This window comes from Uranotaenia lowii, chromosome 2 (assembly GCF_029784155.1).
Source record: "Uranotaenia lowii strain MFRU-FL chromosome 2, ASM2978415v1, whole genome shotgun sequence".
In the NCBI taxonomy this organism is placed as follows: Eukaryota; Metazoa; Arthropoda; class Insecta; order Diptera; family Culicidae; genus Uranotaenia; species Uranotaenia lowii.
This window is the reverse complement of record NC_073692.1, coordinates 76,192,228-76,212,264: the sequence shown is the minus strand read 5'-3', so window position 1 is coordinate 76,212,264 and position 20,037 is coordinate 76,192,228. Positions and strand designations below refer to the sequence as shown.

Here is a 20,037-nt window from a genome sequence, read left to right as displayed (position 1 = left end):
TAGAAATGATCTACAAGATTCGCGTTTCGATTGGAAAATTGTACCCAGTCCTTCAGAACGTCCAAATATCATTCAGGATAATCACGATAACTCTATGCATTTGGGATTCGACAAAACGTTGTCTCGAATCCGTCAGAAGTATTTCTGGCCGCGAATGACATCCGAAGTTCGAGAATATGTTTCTCGGTGCACTACGTGCAAGGAATCTAAGGCCCCCAACATCGCCCTTGCTCCCATGATGGGTGAGCGCAAAATAACCAGTCATCCATGGCAAATTATTGCTGTAGATTTCATAGGCCCAATACCCCGTAGTAAGAAACAGAACCAGTTTATCATGTCCGTTCTGGACCCTCATACTAAATGGATCATGTTATTCCCTTTCAGGAAAATAGACAGTCATAATTTCTGCCAGGTCCTCCGCGATCAATGGTTTTACCGCAACTCTGTCCCACAAGCAATTATAACTGATAACGCCAGCTGCTTCCTGTCCCGAGAATTTAGGTCCCTTTTGAGCAGATTTGATATCCGGCATTGGCTGAACGCGAAATATCACTCTCAGGCAAATCCTGTCGAGAGAGTGAATCGTACTGTCAATGCCGCGATAAGGACCTATGCGAGAAAGGATCAAAGACTCTGGGACACTAAGTTGTCTGAGATTGAAACCATTCTCAATTCGACGGAACATACATCAACCACTCTTTCCCCGTTTTTCGCTACCCATGGATATGAGATGATCCAAAAGGGATCAGACCATAATTTAGGCACCAACGTAACTCCACTGAATGACGATGAGAAAGGCGAACGACTTAAGGAACTTTTTGAACAGATAAACGAATTAGTCAGACGAAATCTGCAAAAAGCACAAGAACAAGGAAAAAAACGATACGCACTTCGTCATCAAAATTATTCAAAGCCTTTTGAAATCGGTAGCATGGTTTACAGACGAAACATGAAACAATCTAGCGCTTTAGAGAACTATAATGCCAAATACGGGCCACAGTTTCTACCGGCTATCGTAACAGCTAAAAAGGGAAAATCGTCATATGTAATATCCGATCTAGATGGTAAAGATTTAGGTGTTTGGCCGGCCGAACATTTGAAGCCCGCATAATGATGATCTAAACTTATCCAACGACTTCCTGATTAAGAATGTTGTTCAGGTTCTTAGGAGTCATTAATAGAGAATTAGAGACCAAACGAATCTTCTTACATTGGAATGTAACTCTATGATCAAAATTACAAAAATACGTATAAGAGAAAAGAATTAGCAAAAACATAAAAATCACTATCGGAGAAAACACACGCGAACAAATCTCGAGATTTACCAGAGCCTTTCTCTTTTGGGAAGTGTTGCTCTTGGGTCTTCGGGTATGATTATAAAACTCGTTATAAGAATTCGTAATTTCATACTTTCGAAAGAAAACTTTATTTGGCTGCATGGCAATATAAAAAAAAAAAAAACACAAACACTCGCGCGCGAATTAAACCATCATCGAACAGTAGAAGGCTGAACAACTTACCAGAGCCTTCCCTCCGGGGATTGTTGCTCTTGGGTCGTTCACTTCTGGAGCCATCCGCGGTAGCCTTCGAAACATTTCCGTTTTTTTTTTAATCCAGGTGGCTGGACATAAGGACATAAGAAGTCTTACTAATCGTCGACCGGAACCTTAGCGGAAATCGGTTATTTCCTACGGAGGGAATGAAAATAGAACATTTAGCTTTGAAGTCGCGTTATTACCTTAGAAATATTACCTTCTTTCCTCGAAATGCTAATGAACAAGTTCGGCAGAAAAATATACGTGTCGCAGATTCCAGTTAGTTTTCAACTGAATCTTCTTTTTCCAATTATCATTATTTTTCTTCATTGGTCAGATTTGACAGTTCGATTTTCGTGCAGTTTCGTGCAGTTATAGTAAAAGATTAGGCATGGGCAAACCCCAACTGCTCGATTAGGATCAGGATTTAGATAGCTACCACTCCTAACAAAAATAGGATTACCAAAAATATCAAATTCAAATACAAACATATTGATTATCATTTCTTTATATCTTTGTAAAAAGAGTAATAGAAAATAAATATTATAGACAGAAATAAGAGAAAAGGTAGACCATTTTATAAAGTAAAATGGATCATGATGAACTCTCAGTTTAAAAGAAAAATCCAGCTGAAATAAAATGTGCACATAAAAAAAAAGTAATTTTTACGAGAAAGCTAGAGCCTAGAATGCCTATGCTTGCGATCTTGGCGAGATAAAATTCCCAAGATCCATAGTAGATTAATTAGATTAAATATTGATATAAAAGGAAGAATAATAATTCTTACTATTTCGAATGAATGAATATAGAATGAACGAGTGTATGAATGAAAAAGGGCCCATGAATGCGAATGTATGAAAACGATTAAATAAGAATGAATTATTTCCTAGGTTCGCTTTAGTATAAAAAAAAAAAAAAATCATAGTAGATAATCTTCATAACTATTCAAGTAGGAAAATAGCACATAGGATATTATTAGTATATATGAATAAAAAAAAAAAAAAACCAAAAAAAAAAAAAACAAAAAAAAAACAAAAAAAAATCCAAAAAAAAAGAGGATTCTACTTTATCCGACCATATAACGACTACCTTTCTCAAATTATACCTTTAAGTGATGATAAAAAAAAAAATACTTTGTATTTTTTTTCACTTGGAGGGGGATAATTGTTACCGTCGGAAGGTAACAATGCGTTAAATGTAGGTGTTAAAGGACCGATCCCATGTATATAAAATTAAATTAAGTTAGGGTAATTATTGTAATAGTTTTTATAAGGCTCGATGTTTGATGATAGGGAAACATAAAATTGTCATTAGCTGTGTTGTCTGTTAGTGTAGGATTTGCGATAGGGTTCTATGTTCGGTTATCATCACGGAAGATTTCCGGTCTGGAGTGTCCCAAGAGCGCGATGCCCTAGGACACAACTACCAGAACGGTTACGTGATGTGGGCTGGCTTCCGTGGCTCGTGAGTATGATAATCGGACATAGAACTATGTCCATGGTCACCCTAACTGCCAGCATCCCTACCCCGTTCGTGCTATAATGGGCGACTTGAGTTTGACAACCAACAAATTTCCGGGGCGAAATCTGGAAACGAAGTGGAGAGTTGGTTGTCGAGCTCTACAAGGAGTCAGTCGGGAGTGGATAGTGATTGAGAGCAGACGTTTGTAAAGTGGTCTGCTCATCAAAAGGAAAACCGCGTGGTTGTTGGCTTGGAGAAGCCATCTTGTGTAGAACCTGCAATTTACCTTCTGAAAGGTTCCTGCAATTTACCTTCTGAAAGGGTTGCTGGGCAATTCCGGAGAAGAAATCAAGTGACTTACAACCTCTCCGAAAAGTGTGGTCCTCCTACTAGTTGAAAAGCTAGAATTGCTGGAAAAGCTGGCTCCCGGTAACCAAACCACGTGGCAACTATCCACTGCATTTCATCTGCTTAAATAATCCGACGACAACATCCATTGGCTCGATTGGATCCCGCTGGCAAAGCTCCGATTGGCCGCAATCAAATCGACCCTGCTGGCATAGGTTCCGCTGGAACAAATCCCGCTGGCAAGCTCCGATTGGCCGCAATCCGTTGGCTTGATTGTATCCCGCTGGCAAGCCCCGATTGGCCGCAATCTGTTGATAAAATCCCGCTGGCAAGCTCCGATTGGCCGCAATCAAATCGACCCTGCTGGCACAGGTTCCGCTGGAACAAATCCCGCTGGCAAGCTCCGATTGGCCGCAATCCGTTGGCTCGGTGTTACCTCGCCGTCAAAGCTCCGATTGGCCGCAATCAACTGGCTGGCTTCGACCCCGTCGACACTGGTTCCGCTGGCACTGATTCCGCTGGCACCGGTTCCGCTGGCACTGGTTCCGCTGGCACTGATTCCGCTGGCACTGGTTCCGCTGGCGCTGGTTCCGCTGGCACTGGTTCCGCTGGCGTTGGTTACGCTGGTACTGATTCCGCTGGCACTGGTTCCGCTGGCACTGGTTCCGCTGGCACAGGTTCTGCTGGCACGCATCTGCGGGCCCGAAGTCGCCGGTGTTGACCCGTTCTTACAACCTGCTGGCATCGACACATAGGCGACAATCCGGCAACTAGACATCCAAGTGGAAGAAGGCAGACGGCTACCGCAACCACAAAGTATCAATTTCGGGGGTCCATCCAAGGATCTTCGAATGGCGCCCATCCGCTCCGGCAATTGCGGTAAGCCACACTATTAAGCCTTCCAAGAACCAAGAAATCAAGTCGCCACCCATGCCCTCAAAATCATTTCAAGTTGCTGTATCGGCCGCACCGATTCCCTTCCCTTATAACCTTTGTTGTATGTCTTAAATAAAAAAAAAAAATGTAAAAACGTAAATTTCCAAACTTATAATTTTCCGAGCCGATATATGTTGGAGAGGTCCGCTATCTCATTCGGAGATTTGTTTTGTTGCGCATCCCTCTTCTTCGTCTTTTTCGTGTTTCCCCTTTGCAGTTAGCCGACTCTGAGATTAGCGATAAGACTGAGCTAGTCGGTCGTTACAGGGGTTTAAGGGTTCTTAGCTCAATTGAAGTTGTTTTGAATAGAAATAAATTTCTTTGATGATTCGTCATTTAAACATCGCTTCATCATTGGAAGGAGAAAATCTTTAAGGTATTAAGATGAACTTTGCATCATTATGTCTAAAAAAAAATGTTAAACATACATAGAAATGAACCTAAAACGTTGATGTTCTTATTAAATCTCGGTCATTATTTAGAAAGTTCCTACTTAGATCTTCAATTGCATGTTTTATTATAAAACTTCTTTCTTACAATTTGAAGAAATGAAATGAAAAAAAATTAAAGCTTAACAATAATTAATATTGGAATAACACAGTTAATATGTTAAAATTTTCCATATGTATTCTGGTGTGATTTATTAAAAGCAAATGATGTTACTGGGAGCACCTTAAAAACCGTGCTATATTTTAAGCAAGTATGATACTTATTTCAAGGTTTATTTGCGCTTTATAGAGCACAAGTTTGTATCGGTTTTCACAAAATACTTTTTCAGTAAGTTTCATGAACATATATGAAGCTCCCTACTCCACACATTTAATATACATTTCTAGTAAAAATCTTGAAATTAAAATTTCAACATAAGTCATTTAAGATTCAATATCAATATTTTGAAAATCCACAAGTCCGCAAAAGGGGACGCTCATACTATCTGCGCCTTGTTTATGCAATATTGTTTTGATAATGTATCAGATTGTTAAGCGAATTTGAAAATTTAGTTTTAAAGCATATGTAATTGAACTTAAGTGTCAAATTTTGACAAGGGGACGGCAAAAGGTATCGTTCATAATAATGTTAATGCAATTATTACGTTAAAATGTATCACATCGAGACCAAAATTTAAACACGGGAGTTTAACAGGACTTCAAATCGATTACTGCTTTCAAATTTTCTATTAATCGTCAGAAAAAAACTTCCTTCCATATTAAATGTTCAAAATTTTTGCAATAATTTGCATTATTTTGCAAGAAATCTGGACGAGAATTCGATAAACGGTGTTTTACGAAACGAACAATTGATTCCTGGATTAATAAAATTTTTAATCAGACCACAGAAGAAAAAAGTCGTTCAAAGTAACTTTATAATGATTCAAAAAAAATGAAAAAACTTGGAAAAAATGACAAAAATGACAAAAATGACAAAAATGACAAAAATGACAAAAATGACAAAAATGACAAAAATGACAAAAATGACAAAAATGACAAAAATGACAAAAATGACAAAAATGACAAAAATGACAAAAATGACAAAAATGACAAAAATGACAAAAATGACAAAAATGACAAAAATGACAAAAATGACAAAAATGACAAAAATGACAAAAATGACCAAAATGACCAAAATGACAAAAATGACAAAAAAGACAAAAATGACAAAAATGACAAAAATGACAAAAATGAAAAAAATGACAAAAATGACAAAAATGACAAAAATGACAAAAATGACAAAAATGACAAAAATGACAAAAATGACAAAAATGACAAAAATGACAAAAATGACAAAAATGACAAAAATGACAAAAATGACAAAAATGACAAAAATGACAAAAATGACAAAAATGACAAAAATGACAAAAATGACAAAAATGACAAAAATGACAAAAATGACAAAAATGACAAAAATGACAAAAATGACAAAAATGACAAAAATGACAAAAATGACAAAAATGACAAAAATGACAAAAATGACAAAAATGACAAAAATGACAAAAATGACAAAAATGACAAAAATGACAAAAATGACAAAAATGACAAAAATGACAAAAATGACAAAAATGACAAAAATGACAAAAATGACAAAAATGACAAAAATGACAGAAAATTCTAAGAAGGCTTCCGAAACTTGCCGCACCTTCAAGTCTTCCAAGCCAACGGCCATGAGTTCGAATTCCGGTAAACACAGTAAACTTTTGTGGTTCAGTGGTTGAGGCATTTGTGAGATGCCAGCCATCATATACTCGAAAGATGTACTCTTAGAATTAAGTAAAAGGAATCTCTTCGAGGAAACACTAAGTATCATTGAGATCCTGTATGTGTTTGTATTTGGTTTTTTAAACTTGTTGAAGACTCATTTTTCATGTTTTAAAATGTATGTGTACTTTTCGTTGTTTATTCCACACCGTTTTATGATTAGTTCTTCAAAAATGTTCCAGGTTGCACAAATAGTTTTTTGAAGTGATCTAAAAGAAATTATCTCGGAACCCAAATCGCCCATTTTATGATGTTTTAACAAAACATTTCTTTTTTTTTCAATATTTCCATTCTTGGAAAAAAAATCTCATTAATTATTGTGGAGAGTGATAAAGTAAAATTCTTGGAAATAATTTGATGGAATTTGCAGTACTAAACGGTTTAAGATTTCGCATATTTAAATGGTAAAATTGAACACATTAATGATCAACATTTATACAAAAGTCATAGATTGACCGATAAAATTGAATTGTATAAAACTTTAAACCTCAAACTTAATTTCAAATAAAGTTTCTTGCGTTGGATTTGGTGTTTCCAAATAATGCACGTTAAATTTTTGAGTCCTCCATTTAGCTTTCTCGACGGCTTTCAAAGCGTTGAAATCACAGTTCTCAACTTATATCTTTGAATTTAATTATTTTATCTTTCTCTATGAGAAATTCTAAAAATACGAAAATGGTTGGTTCTAAAAAGCTTGATTTTAAGAAAATAGCTTAATATGTTTTCAGCACTCAATCAAAATTCATAATGAAGATAAATCATTGCATCCATACTTCACACACTGTATATTCTAAAAGACTCCAAAGCCCTGCAGCATATTGGTAGGAAGTACTTTGAAAACCACTACAATTCAAGTCAATACATACTCTACAGGTTAGTTGTATTTTTCAATCCGAAATTTTAGCTCATTATTGCATCCAAAATTCCCGTATCTACCGGTACCACGTGCTTTCAGCAGTAAGGGTACAAAAAACACCCGCCAACATTTCCCCTTTCAAATCTTTAACGCTCAGCAAGCTTTGATTTGCTTTCCAGTACACGTGAACTCTGGATAGTCGTTTCTTATGCCCGGCCCATGGTGATGGTGAAAACAACCCGCCAAAGGAAACGAAAATCGGCTGCCAAATGGGTGCCATGACTTTTGATTTGTGGGAATAAAAACGAAAGTTGTATGGGAGGGTCCCTTTTCTTAGGTGGGAGGGGTTAAGAACTATCACTAAAACCTTACCCTCGTCCAAATACATCTCTGTACCAAATTTCAGGCTGATCGGTTAAGCGGTGTGGATTTATATAAGGTGCATACAAACAAACATATTTAGTCCAACTCATCTTTATATATTAGAAGATATACGTGCAAGGCCGGGTAAAATCAGTTAGAAGCCATATAAAAATGGGGGCTTATAAAAATAATTTCAAAAATATTTTTATGTAATTTTATGTGATTTTGTTATTTTCTATTCATTTTAAATTAAAGCCAAGGCACCCAATATTAATTTTTTTCTCTTCATTCAAATCACTTAAAGTAGGAAGGCGCCAGAAGCAATCAAGACTTACTTACTGATGCTCGTCTATCAATATGTAAGTAGTTTTGGCGCCCATTTTTATAGCCAATGTACTCTTCACGTAGGATTGGATGTAATTCATAATCTTTACTACGCGGTTAAAAATATTTCGGTAACGGGCAAACTGCCATAAATAGGCGTTTTTGCAACAGAATCAAGGCATGTTTAACATTTTAAGCTGATTAACCCAAAGCTTACAAGATGATCCGGTTCTGCTCGGACTTGCTCAGATATTCGGTAAAAGTTTTAAATAAATTACGGTTTCAAAAATTGCGTTGAAAAAGCAAGGATTTTGTCCTGATTTTTTTTCACAAAATCAAACAAAAAGCTCTAATTAAAGCTCTAATCTAAGCCGGAAAACACTTAAATTCAGCATTGGATATCTTTGAAACCACTTTACAAAATTTTGCAAATTAATTATTTTTGAGTTACTTAAATTTTTTAGTTAAATTTTATAGAATAAATTTTCATTATTAGAATAACAACATTTAAGCTATGCTTTCATGTGTAGCCTTCAAGCGGCAAACGGAAAAACGAGATATCTCGTTGATGTACTAAGAACGAACTTATGAGTTTTTATTTTTTCGTATAAAACAGAAATTTTTACTGCACGTTTTAACAATATAATCATTAACCATTTCTGGAACCTTTAATACGACTCAAAATCCGTATTTCGATGAAAGTAAATAATTAAAGTGGTTTTCTTCTTAATGTTTATTGAATAGTTTCCAGATTTTGACCTTTTTCGCTCCGATATTGCCCGGATTTTGGATTGAAAATTTGAAAATCACATGCATGGATATTGTCAGGTTTTTATTTAAAATAGCCTGGCTTTGTCCAGCCCGGATACGTAGGGGAAAAGTTCCGGTAACCTCATTTTTTTCCGTTATTTTGCTATGTTAATTTTCGGCCATATTAGAGAACGTCATATTATTCAAGGAAAATAATATTCAATGATATAACTCTCCTCTCTAATACGTGCTGTGAGCCTACTTGGTTGAATAATTCTACTGAATCAAAGTAATCAAAAGATTCCCTAAGGTTCAAACAAGGTACAAAGGAATCTTTCGATTGCTTTGATTCAGTAGAATCATTCAACCAAGTAGGCTAACAACACATATTGGAGAGGCTTTGATTACGACATACTCCTAACAACTTCAACGATAACGATTAAATACGTCATTACGAAATCTTCTTTTCATATTTATTTTTGGAAACATCACGTCGAATTTGTACCTAATTGGTAAAAGGCAACGTTAAATAAATTTAATTATTTTTCAACAAAATGTATAAAATGTATTCAGTCAGTTTGCGAAAAGCAACATGTAGTTTGGTAGTTAGTCAAAAAAATAAAAAAAATAAATTTTATGCATGAAAAATACGAAATTTTGTCCCATGAGACTTTATATTGGAGTGTTGTGCCATGTTCACAAACAAGTGCAGATTGTTTCTAACGTAATTTTGGAAACAAAAAACAATTGATAGAAACCGCTTAAAATGGCGATACATTTCGACAAAAGAAAGGCTTTGGCGCACTTATCTTGGGATTGATCAAAGATGGACATAACAGTGTCCAGGATTTTTGAATTTTTATAGTTAGTTGTTGTAATTAAAAAAAAGAATCCTCGGTAAACAAAGAAAATAATGTAAAACGATATAAAATTCATGCACTTCTGACTTAAGCGATCAGAATTATACCAACTGAACCAATATTAAACACTTTATTCGTACATCCTGAAAGTGTGGGAGAAAGCGCGAGTTTTGTTCTCAATACATGCCAAAAAATGCCAGCGACGATATTTGCTGCTTCTCTCATTGGACAATTCGGTATCGATTTTTGAAAAAGACCAATACATCTAGACCTCTGTTTCAAGAAAAATGCACTCTGAGATTCAAAAAATATGATCAATTGCCAATTTTGCTGTATCTTATCATTTTCCTAACTTTGTACCCAAACTTCTTCAAAATAAGCATAATTGAATTCCGCGATAGGTGAATATAAGTTTTCCGTTATTGTAACGTAAAAATAGAATAAACTGGGTTTTTGGCCCTTTCGTTTGCCCATTTTGTTGATTCGCAAAAATGCAAGCACCCTCTAAAATCCAGAATGACTGTTCGCCCTTTGGTTCACTCACCTTAATAGCAAATTTCGGCGTGAATACACATCCAAGTAAATTCAATGCACACATAAGCACAATTTTCAGCTCATTAATATCACCATTTTATCCGTCTCACGACATAACCTTGCAAAACTGATTAAAAAAAAATAGAATGCCCTTTTTTTATTCCAAGATTACTATTGGTACTTTTGTTCGCGAGGAAATTTGGGAGGGAAAGAAACCTTTTGAAAAGAAAACAAAACAAAAATGACGTTTGGCCCCTGGTATCATCAAGCGAAAGGGCCAACCCTTATTGGATACTCAAAAAATGCTATTTGTCTTATTTAAAAAAATAAATTTTACGATAATGGAATGAGAAAAGTAAATAAAGATCAAATTTTCAGATGTAAAATAGAGAGTTTAACACGTTTATATGATACCCTTTGTTTACATTTGGCTCATTCGCCGTATTCAAAAATCGATACCGAATATTTCCAAATAAATCATCTGATTTTTAGCACTGGTTATAGCAGAGAGTAGAACAAGGTAGTTTTCTCACTGGAATCCCACGCGAGAGAGCAAATTTGCAAACATGACGAACTTTTAATCACATCCGATTTAAACCGACTTTAAGAATCCGTTTACGATAGTTTACCTATTTGGTTAGATTTGCGATTCGCATTAACATTGTTAACGATTTCAGCTATCACTTCAAATGCGAATTTGGTATGTGACCTTCTTAGAAAATAATTAATTTAAGCTAAGAGCGAGTGAGTTCTATCATGTTTGATTTTTGCTTTACTAAGATAAGTACAATTCTTTTCGATAAATTAATCAAAAATGGAAACATTACTGTTCTAGTAAAATAACCATAATTTCTTCAATTTTCGACGGATTTTGAAAGGTTTTAAATTTTTGTTCTAAAATTATAAATATCAGAAATTATAAAAATCAGATTTTTAAAATGTTACCATCGAGTCTTAAACCATCGATAAAATAAAATTTTCTTTAAAAAAATGCGTTTTTCTAATTTTTCCTATTATAATTTCACTAACGCAAAAAGTGCACTTTTTTCCCCCTTCCCCTCTTACGTTACAAATCGTAACGCTTTGACGAATCCCCCTATGCAAATTACGTAACGCTGATGGTATACTACCCCACCCCCCATCGTCATCTTTTTCACCCCCATCACATGTTATTACGAGTTGCTCTGTGCTGTTAACTGATAATCTCCCTTGTTTATTTTATTTTGTAAAAGTAGCATAACTTTTTAAGCAAAATCTCCTCAACTTAGTCACATTCATCGGAATAATCAAAATTGCATTTCTTAAATCAATTGAAAAAAAAGTAAAATTTCCATCTTAAGGTTGAATTGAGTTCTTGGGTGTAAATATACCCAATAATCGGTTTCCTTACGGTTATTTCACGCATTTTAAGGAGACTATCTTAGAATCATTAAAGAGGAAAGGTTGCAAAGGTTGCAAACCAGTTTTAATCATGTTGAAGCTTACAAATTTTAAAATGATTTTGGTTTGCTTATCATTCTGAAAAAATTGCATGACATCAAAATAGCTGCGATTAACCTGAAATTTTTAATTAAAAAAATCGTTACGTAACGATGAGCATTTTCGGCAAAATGTATGGAAAATCGACATACTTTCACTCTTTGTGTTCTAAAATATGTTTCCAGAATGCTAGAAAACTCAGAATTTCAGGAATTGTAGTTTAAACAACGACAAACAAGTTTGTAGAAGATTGTGATGCGATACGACTCGGCTGTAATGAGTTATTTGCAATTAAATATGTGGTTTTTTTCGCATTTCATCGATATATCGTGAACGATGTATAGGTGGATTAATAGTACTAACTTGATCGCATTGTCACACAGTGAGAATAACAGATAGAAAGTTTGTGTCCTCGGTAAAATTATAGCTTATTTTATAATAAATATCTTTGCAAAAAGTTGAAAGAAAGGTGAACTACAAACTTGTTTGTCATTGCTTAAACTACAATTCCTGAAATTCTGAGCTTTCTATCATTCTAGTAACATATTTTAGAACACAAAGATTGAAAGTATGTCGATTTTTAATATATTTAGCTGAAAATCTCCATGCAAATTTTAAGTTCTTTGCGCCAGCTCGTGCTTCTGCCAAATGACCTGAAACCTTCAGAAAGTCATTTTTTCACCTAAAGGCACCAACCTAGGGGGTGCCGCGTGGAATATAACCATTTTTTTTGTTATGCGCCAGTCTAATGAGGATGCATCCGTCGTTCTTCGTTAGAACCTTATTGTATAAATTCCGAGCCCGTCCTTTGGCTTCTACGTTCTTTTTCAATGTCCAGTTTGGTTGCTTTCTGGCCCGATAAGATCGTATTCCTTCGCGCAGATGAATCCTTCTGGCGGTGCACCGGTCGACATTGAATTTATTGGTGATGTCATAGTCGGACTGCCCTGGGTTTACCTTGATTGTTCTCAGCACCTTCAAATACAGTTTCCGATCAATAGGTTCACTATAACGCTTGGTATGAACCTGCCGATCGATAGTGTGCATCTCACGGAAACGTTTAAGAATCTTTACATATTTCGCGATTTTTGAACCCGACCACGTCGGGTGTTGGACGTGGGTGTTCAAATCTGTAACTTTTTGGAACAAAACGAATCGTAATGAAATTTTCAGTACTGATAAAAGAAACAAAATATTCCAGATCCGACAACCAGGAGCGCGATGGTATAATAAACAGTGCGTCCAGATTCACCGTGGTCCATGCTTTATATTAGAAGTTTTTTTGTTGCTTTTGCGTTTCACATCAATCTTTGTCAATAAATTCCCCACTAATGACGATAATTAGAAAAAAAAAACAGTTTGCAAAGTTCAGTTATTGTCAAATATCTAAACCTGTAATTTGACATTGATTTGTCATTTCACAAAGGAGAGGCTTTAAAGGAACATTGACAAATTCCTAGCACTAAACCAAAACTGCCAACCCATACTAAACACCATATTTGTAGCAGTTCTCAATGAAAGAACACAATCCTAACTTTACACTTCCCGTAGAACTGTAATCTTTCGTTTGGGGCATTGTTTTCCGAAGCGAATTAAAAATAATAAAGGAAAGCCGACAGGCGTCATAAAGTTGGAGATTATCCAGCCATTCCGAACAGATGTAGAAACAGATCTTATCCCTGCCGGAGAAACGGTTCCGGCTGACTCGACAGGCAAAGCCTCGGTCGCTGCTAATAATGCCATATTTTTCGGTGGACCTTTTCCCAATGGAATGGGACCGGAACCCCTTCTTCTATGGAAAATTTCGTATGTGAGGACAGCCGGACCCGGAACATATTTTTATGACCATTCGACACTTGTTAGTGGCCTTGTTCCCCGACCATTGGCCTTTTCGGAAAAGGGAAAGCTCACAAAAACCAAAAGAGAGTCATCGTAAAGCTAGTCCGATAAACGACGACGCAACATTGACGACAACGTTCATTCGTTCGTTGACTGGGCCATAAAATTATGTGCTTGAAAGGGCTCCGTCCGCATTTATGCTTTTTTGACCATCATCAGCATCATTGACAGGGCAGAGATTTTGGTTATGTTTGATTTTCTTTTTTTTTTGCTCAGGGGTGCCAAACGTTTTAAGTATTTTTTTCACCCATTTGTCACTTCGTTGCCTTTGGTGTGGGAGAGCAGAACTGGACTTATTCATTTTCGGCGTACGCAACGCAAAAAAACTCATTGGGTCAGCTCATTTACTATGCAAATTTGGTTGTTATTTTTACTGGCACTTTTGTTTTTTTATGCCCAACGCCAAAATTTTCCCTCCCTTCGGGCTGGAAAGTCTCTTCAGTATGATGTTTATGGCCATCTCACCGATTGGCGTGTGCCCCCAGCTCCTGTGCATGAAATAATAAAGGAATTTTTACCGCGTGTGAAAAATCCTTGGCTGGCAGTTGCTCTCTTCAACTGCTGGAAATTTCATTATTTTTATATGGTCTCGGCCCTTTGTTTCGGATGATTGAGAGGCAGGTGTGAGAAGCCCCAAGGATCACGCGATAATAAATAGGCCATAATTCCGCGAAGCTTTGCGCCTTTGATATTTTCGTCGTTTTTTACGACGAGTGATCATCAAAAAAGGGTGCGGGGTGCTCCATAATCACCTTCAAACCACCATCGGGCGGCCGCACGCAAATGCATTGAAACAAACCAACGAAAAAAAAGAACAAACTGAGAGCTACCAGCTTTTATTCTTCTTCAATCCACCCCAGGAGAGTTTCAAAAATTGGTTGAAAGAAAAATAAATAAAGCACAAACCATCAGAGTGCGATTAAAAAGCATTTCAATTCCACGAAAAACCTATATTGATACAGAGGTAAACGGGGCATTGCATATTTGTGCTGGTTGTGCTTCAACGTTTTTTTTTTCTCCTGTCGTTTATTTCATTCATATTTCACTCGTTTGATCAACGCATAAATTTGTTTGACTTTTCCCCGAGTATGTGTGTGTACCTGTGCATGATTGTTGTTTGACTCTGCTGTTGAATGATGTGCGGTATTAGCGAGGATGAATGGCACTAATAAAAATGGCATATGAAAACATGTATTGGCAAATATTTCATTTACAGAGGAACTAGGAAGGTTGGTACGTTTACATGCAATCATTTGATTTGAGACCTTAAACAAATTTGTTCCGAGAGCTTAACGGAGCAGAGAAAAAATCTATGTTGGTTTAGTTAAAAATGAGTATATCGCTCAAAGGGATGGTAGTAGCGAAGTTTTATTTGGGAGTAAAATATTTTGTTATCAAAAATTATGAATTACGATAGAAAAACTATTCGAACATTTTTGATTTATAAGCTCACAAAACGAAACTGCAATAGCAATTTCAAAATTGTGGCTGTATACAACGGGATTTTTTTAAACAGGTTTATGATTTGTCTTCAGATCATCTTGCAATGAATTATATGCAATTTGTTAGGTAACAAATATATTTTCCATGGAATTTTAATTAACGACTAAAGTGAACCGAAAGTTATCATCTCGCTCGACTCAGAACTTAGGCCAAAACCTCGAAATTTTATACCAGGTCCACAATGCTACTACAGTTTTTCAAAAATTGTCTCACTTGTTGATTGATTTTTGAAGACTGTACTCAAAAATCGCTTTCAAAAGTTATTCGCAAAAAAAGTTGGTGAATGAAATTTGGATACGGTCCTTAACTCCAAATAAAGAATTTTAAATAAGATTGGACTCATTAAGGTTGCCAGATTGCCCTGACTTTTTTCCAAATATTTTTAATTAATTCGCAAAATCAAAGAAATTGCGTAATGACAATAATAATATTGCGTCCAAAACATTTTTTTAAGTAAATTTTGTCGAAACTGTCGAACTGGCTGATGTGATTCGATAAAAATACAATTTTTCGAGTTTTTTTCTTTTGATTTTGAAAATTTACCAAATTTGTCTGGATATTGCGCAGATTTTGGCTAGTAAACATTGAAATTGAATGCCCAGATAAGTGTGAAAAAATATCTGGTAAGCTCCGGTTTGAATCAATTCCAATAATTTGGTTCCAATTTAGTATTATAAATATCAGAATGCAAGTGATCGGATTGTTGAATCTGTATTCAATTAATTATTTATGATTTTCAGTTCGGTTCAGCATTCGGACAAAATCTTGAATTGAATCTTGGTTTTATCTGTGTTCGAAATTCATTCTTCCGGAATATTAAATGAAAACATTTAAAATTACAAACCGTTAAAAATATTTGGATTTGAAATTCTCACTCTTAATTCTTAAGTAAAGTTTAAACTAAAAAAAGATTCATTATGATGGTTTAGAATTGGAACATCGGAGTTTCGTGATTCGGAATTTTTACTCAGATTCATTTGTTGAATAACGAATAAATAATTAATGAAAATATTCAAAGAGAAAAGCAATGATTCAAAATTCAATTAAGAGATTTTTGGTTAAAGATTCTGTTATAAAGTGCCCTTTTTAGTTGCTAATTTTTGGAAATATGTGTTTTATTTAAGGTACAAAAATCGAATAAAAATGAAAAATGCAGAATTTATATCCAGGTTAAAAATGCAGAATTCAGATTTGATATTAAAATTCAAAATTGCACTATTAGGAAAAATGATCTACATTCGTTTTCAAGATAAAGATCTTTTAAAAATCTAAATTTTAATTTGAAACTTTTACACAGGATTTTAATACTCTATTAAACTATTAATGATAATATTTTGTTAATAAAACAATTTGAACTTTACCTTCAGGTGTATGATAATTCGACTGGGAAAATATTTTATTTGTTTGCTGTTAAACATTATTTCGCCCCCCTTTAACTAACACCACAAAATTTAGTTGGATAATCGGCACAAAAAGGCTTTACGTGTTAATGCCTGAATAAAACTACTTGTATCAAAAAATTTACATTATTTATAATAAAGTGGAAGTTTTTAACAAAGATCTGAACTTAAACCTTACTACATATATCGAGTTTGTATATTGTATATTGAAAAAAAATCTCACTTGAACCCAAAACTTATTCTTTTACTTTTATTTCTTATTATTTGATATAATTTCAACAACGTCTTTAAGATGACGCCTTCAGGATTCCTCATTTATTTTCAAAGCTTAAAAAACTGGAAGTTTTTGGAATTCTTTTCATAAGCGCATAATGGTTTGAAATTAAAAACTATTAAAATAAAAAAAACAAACTTTAACCCGACTTATGTGAAACTATCTTCAGAATCATTTTTTTACTATATTTTATATATGAATTTTACAGGCAAAAAGTTTTAAGGAAATTTTGGCATTAAGAACGAATTAAATTCACTAATTGAAATATGTTTATTGATTTAGATGAGAGTAAATTCAGCTGCCACAAAGTGGTTCAAAACCCAGAAGCTGGCAGAAAGTCGATTTTTGAAGCTCGTGTTCTGGCATTTTCAGACTTCAGGTACTTGAAAGAAATAAATAGTCATAAGTATATCCGTTTTGGAGTTCTCAAAGAAATACTTTGAAAGGTTTGAATATTTTTTGAAAATTTTGCAAAAATTTGCTTATATTGATTGACGAATGGATAACAGAATCTTAAATTTATTTTGCTTTGCAATTATTTTTATATTTTTGAGCGGCATATTTTACACCCAACTCAATAAAATGTTCTCCAGCTCAGGGGCGGCTCAAACAGCGTCTGTCTTGCAGCAAGCGGCTGAATTTATGAAATGCGGCTCCCGCCAGCTAGGTCCAAGATGGCAGCCCCATCGCGGGATAGGGACTTTAGGCTAACAACCTACTGCTCCTGAAATATTTTATTGTTACAGAAACTGAGAGAAGAAATAACCGAATTGGAACTTTGGCAACGACTTTTAGCATGAAAACACGGACTAGAATTGGAACTTGGAATGTTTTGACCCTTGCCCAGCCAGGAAAGCTGGCTCAGCTTGCTAGAGAAGCTAGCCGCCTCAAGCTAGAGATATTGGGACTGAGCGAAGTCCGTTGGCCTAACACTGGAGAACACAAGACACAGTCCGGGCAAGTACTGCTTTACTCTGGCATACGAGGAGAACATGCTACTCGGGAACGAGGAGTTGGTCTCCTGTTAAGCCCGCAGGCCCATGCGGCCCTCATAAGATGGGAACCGATAAACGAAAGAATAATCGTAGCCAGATTCAGAACACGGGTTAGAAACCTTACAATGATCCAGTGTTATGCGTAAACTGACGTTGCCGATTTGCAAGAGAAAAAGCAGTTTTACAGTCAATTGAACAGCGTGGTTGAGGGAATTCCGAAGGGTGACATTCAAATCCACTTAGGCGACTTCAACGCAAAGATTGGCTCCGATAATCAGGACTTTGAGCGCATCATGGGGCGCCATGGTCTAGGACAGATGAGCGAAAACGGTGAGCTGTTTGTAGAATTTTGTGGCAACAACAACATGGTGATCGGTGGATCGCTCTTCCCCCATCGACCAGCACATAAGGTCACTTGGGTATCCCGAGATGGCCGAACAGAAAATCAAATTGACCACATCTGCATCAGCCGAAAATGGAGAAGGAGCCTTCTTGATGTCCGCAACAAACGAAGCGCAGACATTGCATCTGACCATAATCTCGTCCTTGGCGAGATACGACTGAGAGTTACGCGTGTCCAACGGCGCGAGGAGAAAGTCGGGTGTCGATACGACGTCCGCCGGTTGGAGAATCCAGAGGTGAAAAGGGCATACGTTGAACAGCTAGAATCCCGAGCCTCGGAGCTGCCGACAGACGGAACAGTCGAAGAACAGTGGTGTGGAATCAAGAATGCCTTTATCACGACGAGCCATGGTACTCTCGGTAAAGTTTGTGGAAGACGAAGTGAATGGATGTCGGATGAAACCTGGAGGATGATCGATGATCGGAGAAAGGCGAAAGTCGGAATTAAGCAGGCATGTACCGGGTCAGCCAAAGCAGCCGCCCGCTTACGATATGCGGAGCTGGAAAAGGCAGTTCAACGAGCTTGTAGACGAGACAAGAGACCCTGGACAAACTCCCTAGCCGAAGAGGGAGAAAGAGCCGCCGCCATTGGAGATATCCGATTATTATATGATATTTCTCGCCGCCTTAGTGGTGCAAGGACTAATGCAAGAATGCCGCTGAAAAACCGAGCAGGTCAGCTGCTGACAGATCGAACAGATCAGCTCAAGCGTTGGACTGAGCATTTTGATCAACTTTTTCGAGATACAAATAGCAATGGCCAACAGAACCCGCAGCTCGAGGCGCCCACAGTAAGTCGCATTAATGGCATCAACTCGGAAGCGCCCTCGCTGGCTGAAATAGAAGCGGCAATCAAGGACATGAAATCCAACAAAGCGCCTGGAATCGATTGCATTCCTGCTGAAATGCTCAAAGCCGACCCTGCCTTGTCAGCACAAATGTTGCACCGTCTATTCGCTGACATTTGGGATACTGCAACATTCCCGGCCGACTGGATGCAGGGTATCCTCGTAAAGGTCCCAAAGAATGGAGACCTAACAGAGTGCGGTAACTGGCGTGGCATAACTTTGATCTGTACAACCCTCAAAGTACTCTGCAAAGTGGTCCTGAACAGGATCCAGGAGAAAATCGACGCTACACTCCGACGGCAACAAGCTGGATTCCGATCCGGACGATCATGTGTGGACCACATCACAACGCTACGAATAATACTGGAGCAAATCAACGAATTCCAGGACTCTCTTCTGCTGGTGTTCGTTGATTTTGAAAAAGCATTTGACCGACTGAACCACGAAAACATCTGGGCTGCTCTTAGACGACGAGGGGTCCCAGAGAAACTAGTCCATCTCATCGAAGCACAGTACGAGGCATTTTCGTGCAAGGTCTTGCACGACGGTGTCTTGTCCGAACCAATCCCGGTAACTGCTGGAGTGAGACAAGGATGTATTTTGTCACCGCTGCTTTTTCTCATCGTAATGGATGAGATCTTGACTGGATCGATTGACTGTAGACCAAACCGAGGATTGCCGTGGAATCCTTCAACCATGGAGCAACTGAACGACCTTGACCTGGCAGACGATATTGTTTTGCTCGCCCAAACACAACAAGACATGCAGAGCAAACTCGACGACCTCACCGAAAGCTCCAAGGCAGCAGGTCTCAAAATCAATGTCGGAAAGACCAAGTCGATGGAAATCAATACAGAAAATCGTTCCAATTTCGTGGTAGCTGGACAACAGGTTGAGACAGTGGAGTGCTTCCAGTATCTTGGTAGCCAGATTACGCCTGATGGTGGGACCAAGAAGGACATCGCGACCCGGATCAGAAAAGCCCGATTTGCGTTTGCGAGTCTCCGAAACATCTGGC

At 36.9% G+C, this 20,037-nt stretch overlaps 2 protein-coding genes across 2 annotated transcripts in view; both read right to left on the bottom strand.

Annotated features, from left to right (window-relative positions):
• Window positions 1–20,037, bottom strand: part of LOC129741575 (uncharacterized) — a 531,269-nt gene that overhangs the window by 411,346 nt on the left and 99,886 nt on the right. The gene's annotated exons all lie outside the window — the stretch shown is intronic.
• On the bottom strand, window positions 3,446–4,206 carry LOC129741573 (uncharacterized). Its single transcript, XM_055733309.1, has 2 exons — window positions 3,781–4,206; window positions 3,446–3,652 (listed from the first exon to the last, which is right to left on the bottom strand). The coding sequence occupies exons 1-2, from the start codon at window positions 4,204–4,206 to the stop codon at window positions 3,446–3,448; spliced, it is 633 nt and encodes a 210-aa protein (XP_055589284.1).

Bases quoted from the DNA above. Each gene is read 5' to 3' on its own strand.
- LOC129741573 (XM_055733309.1), bottom strand. From the start codon at position 4,206: ATGGGCGCCATTCGAAGATCCTTGGATGGACCCCCGAAATTGATACTT. The intron at 3,653-3,780 runs GTAACACCGAGC...TTTTATCAACAG, and splicing joins ATCGGAGCTTTGACGGCGAG to ATTGCGGCCAATCGGGGCTT.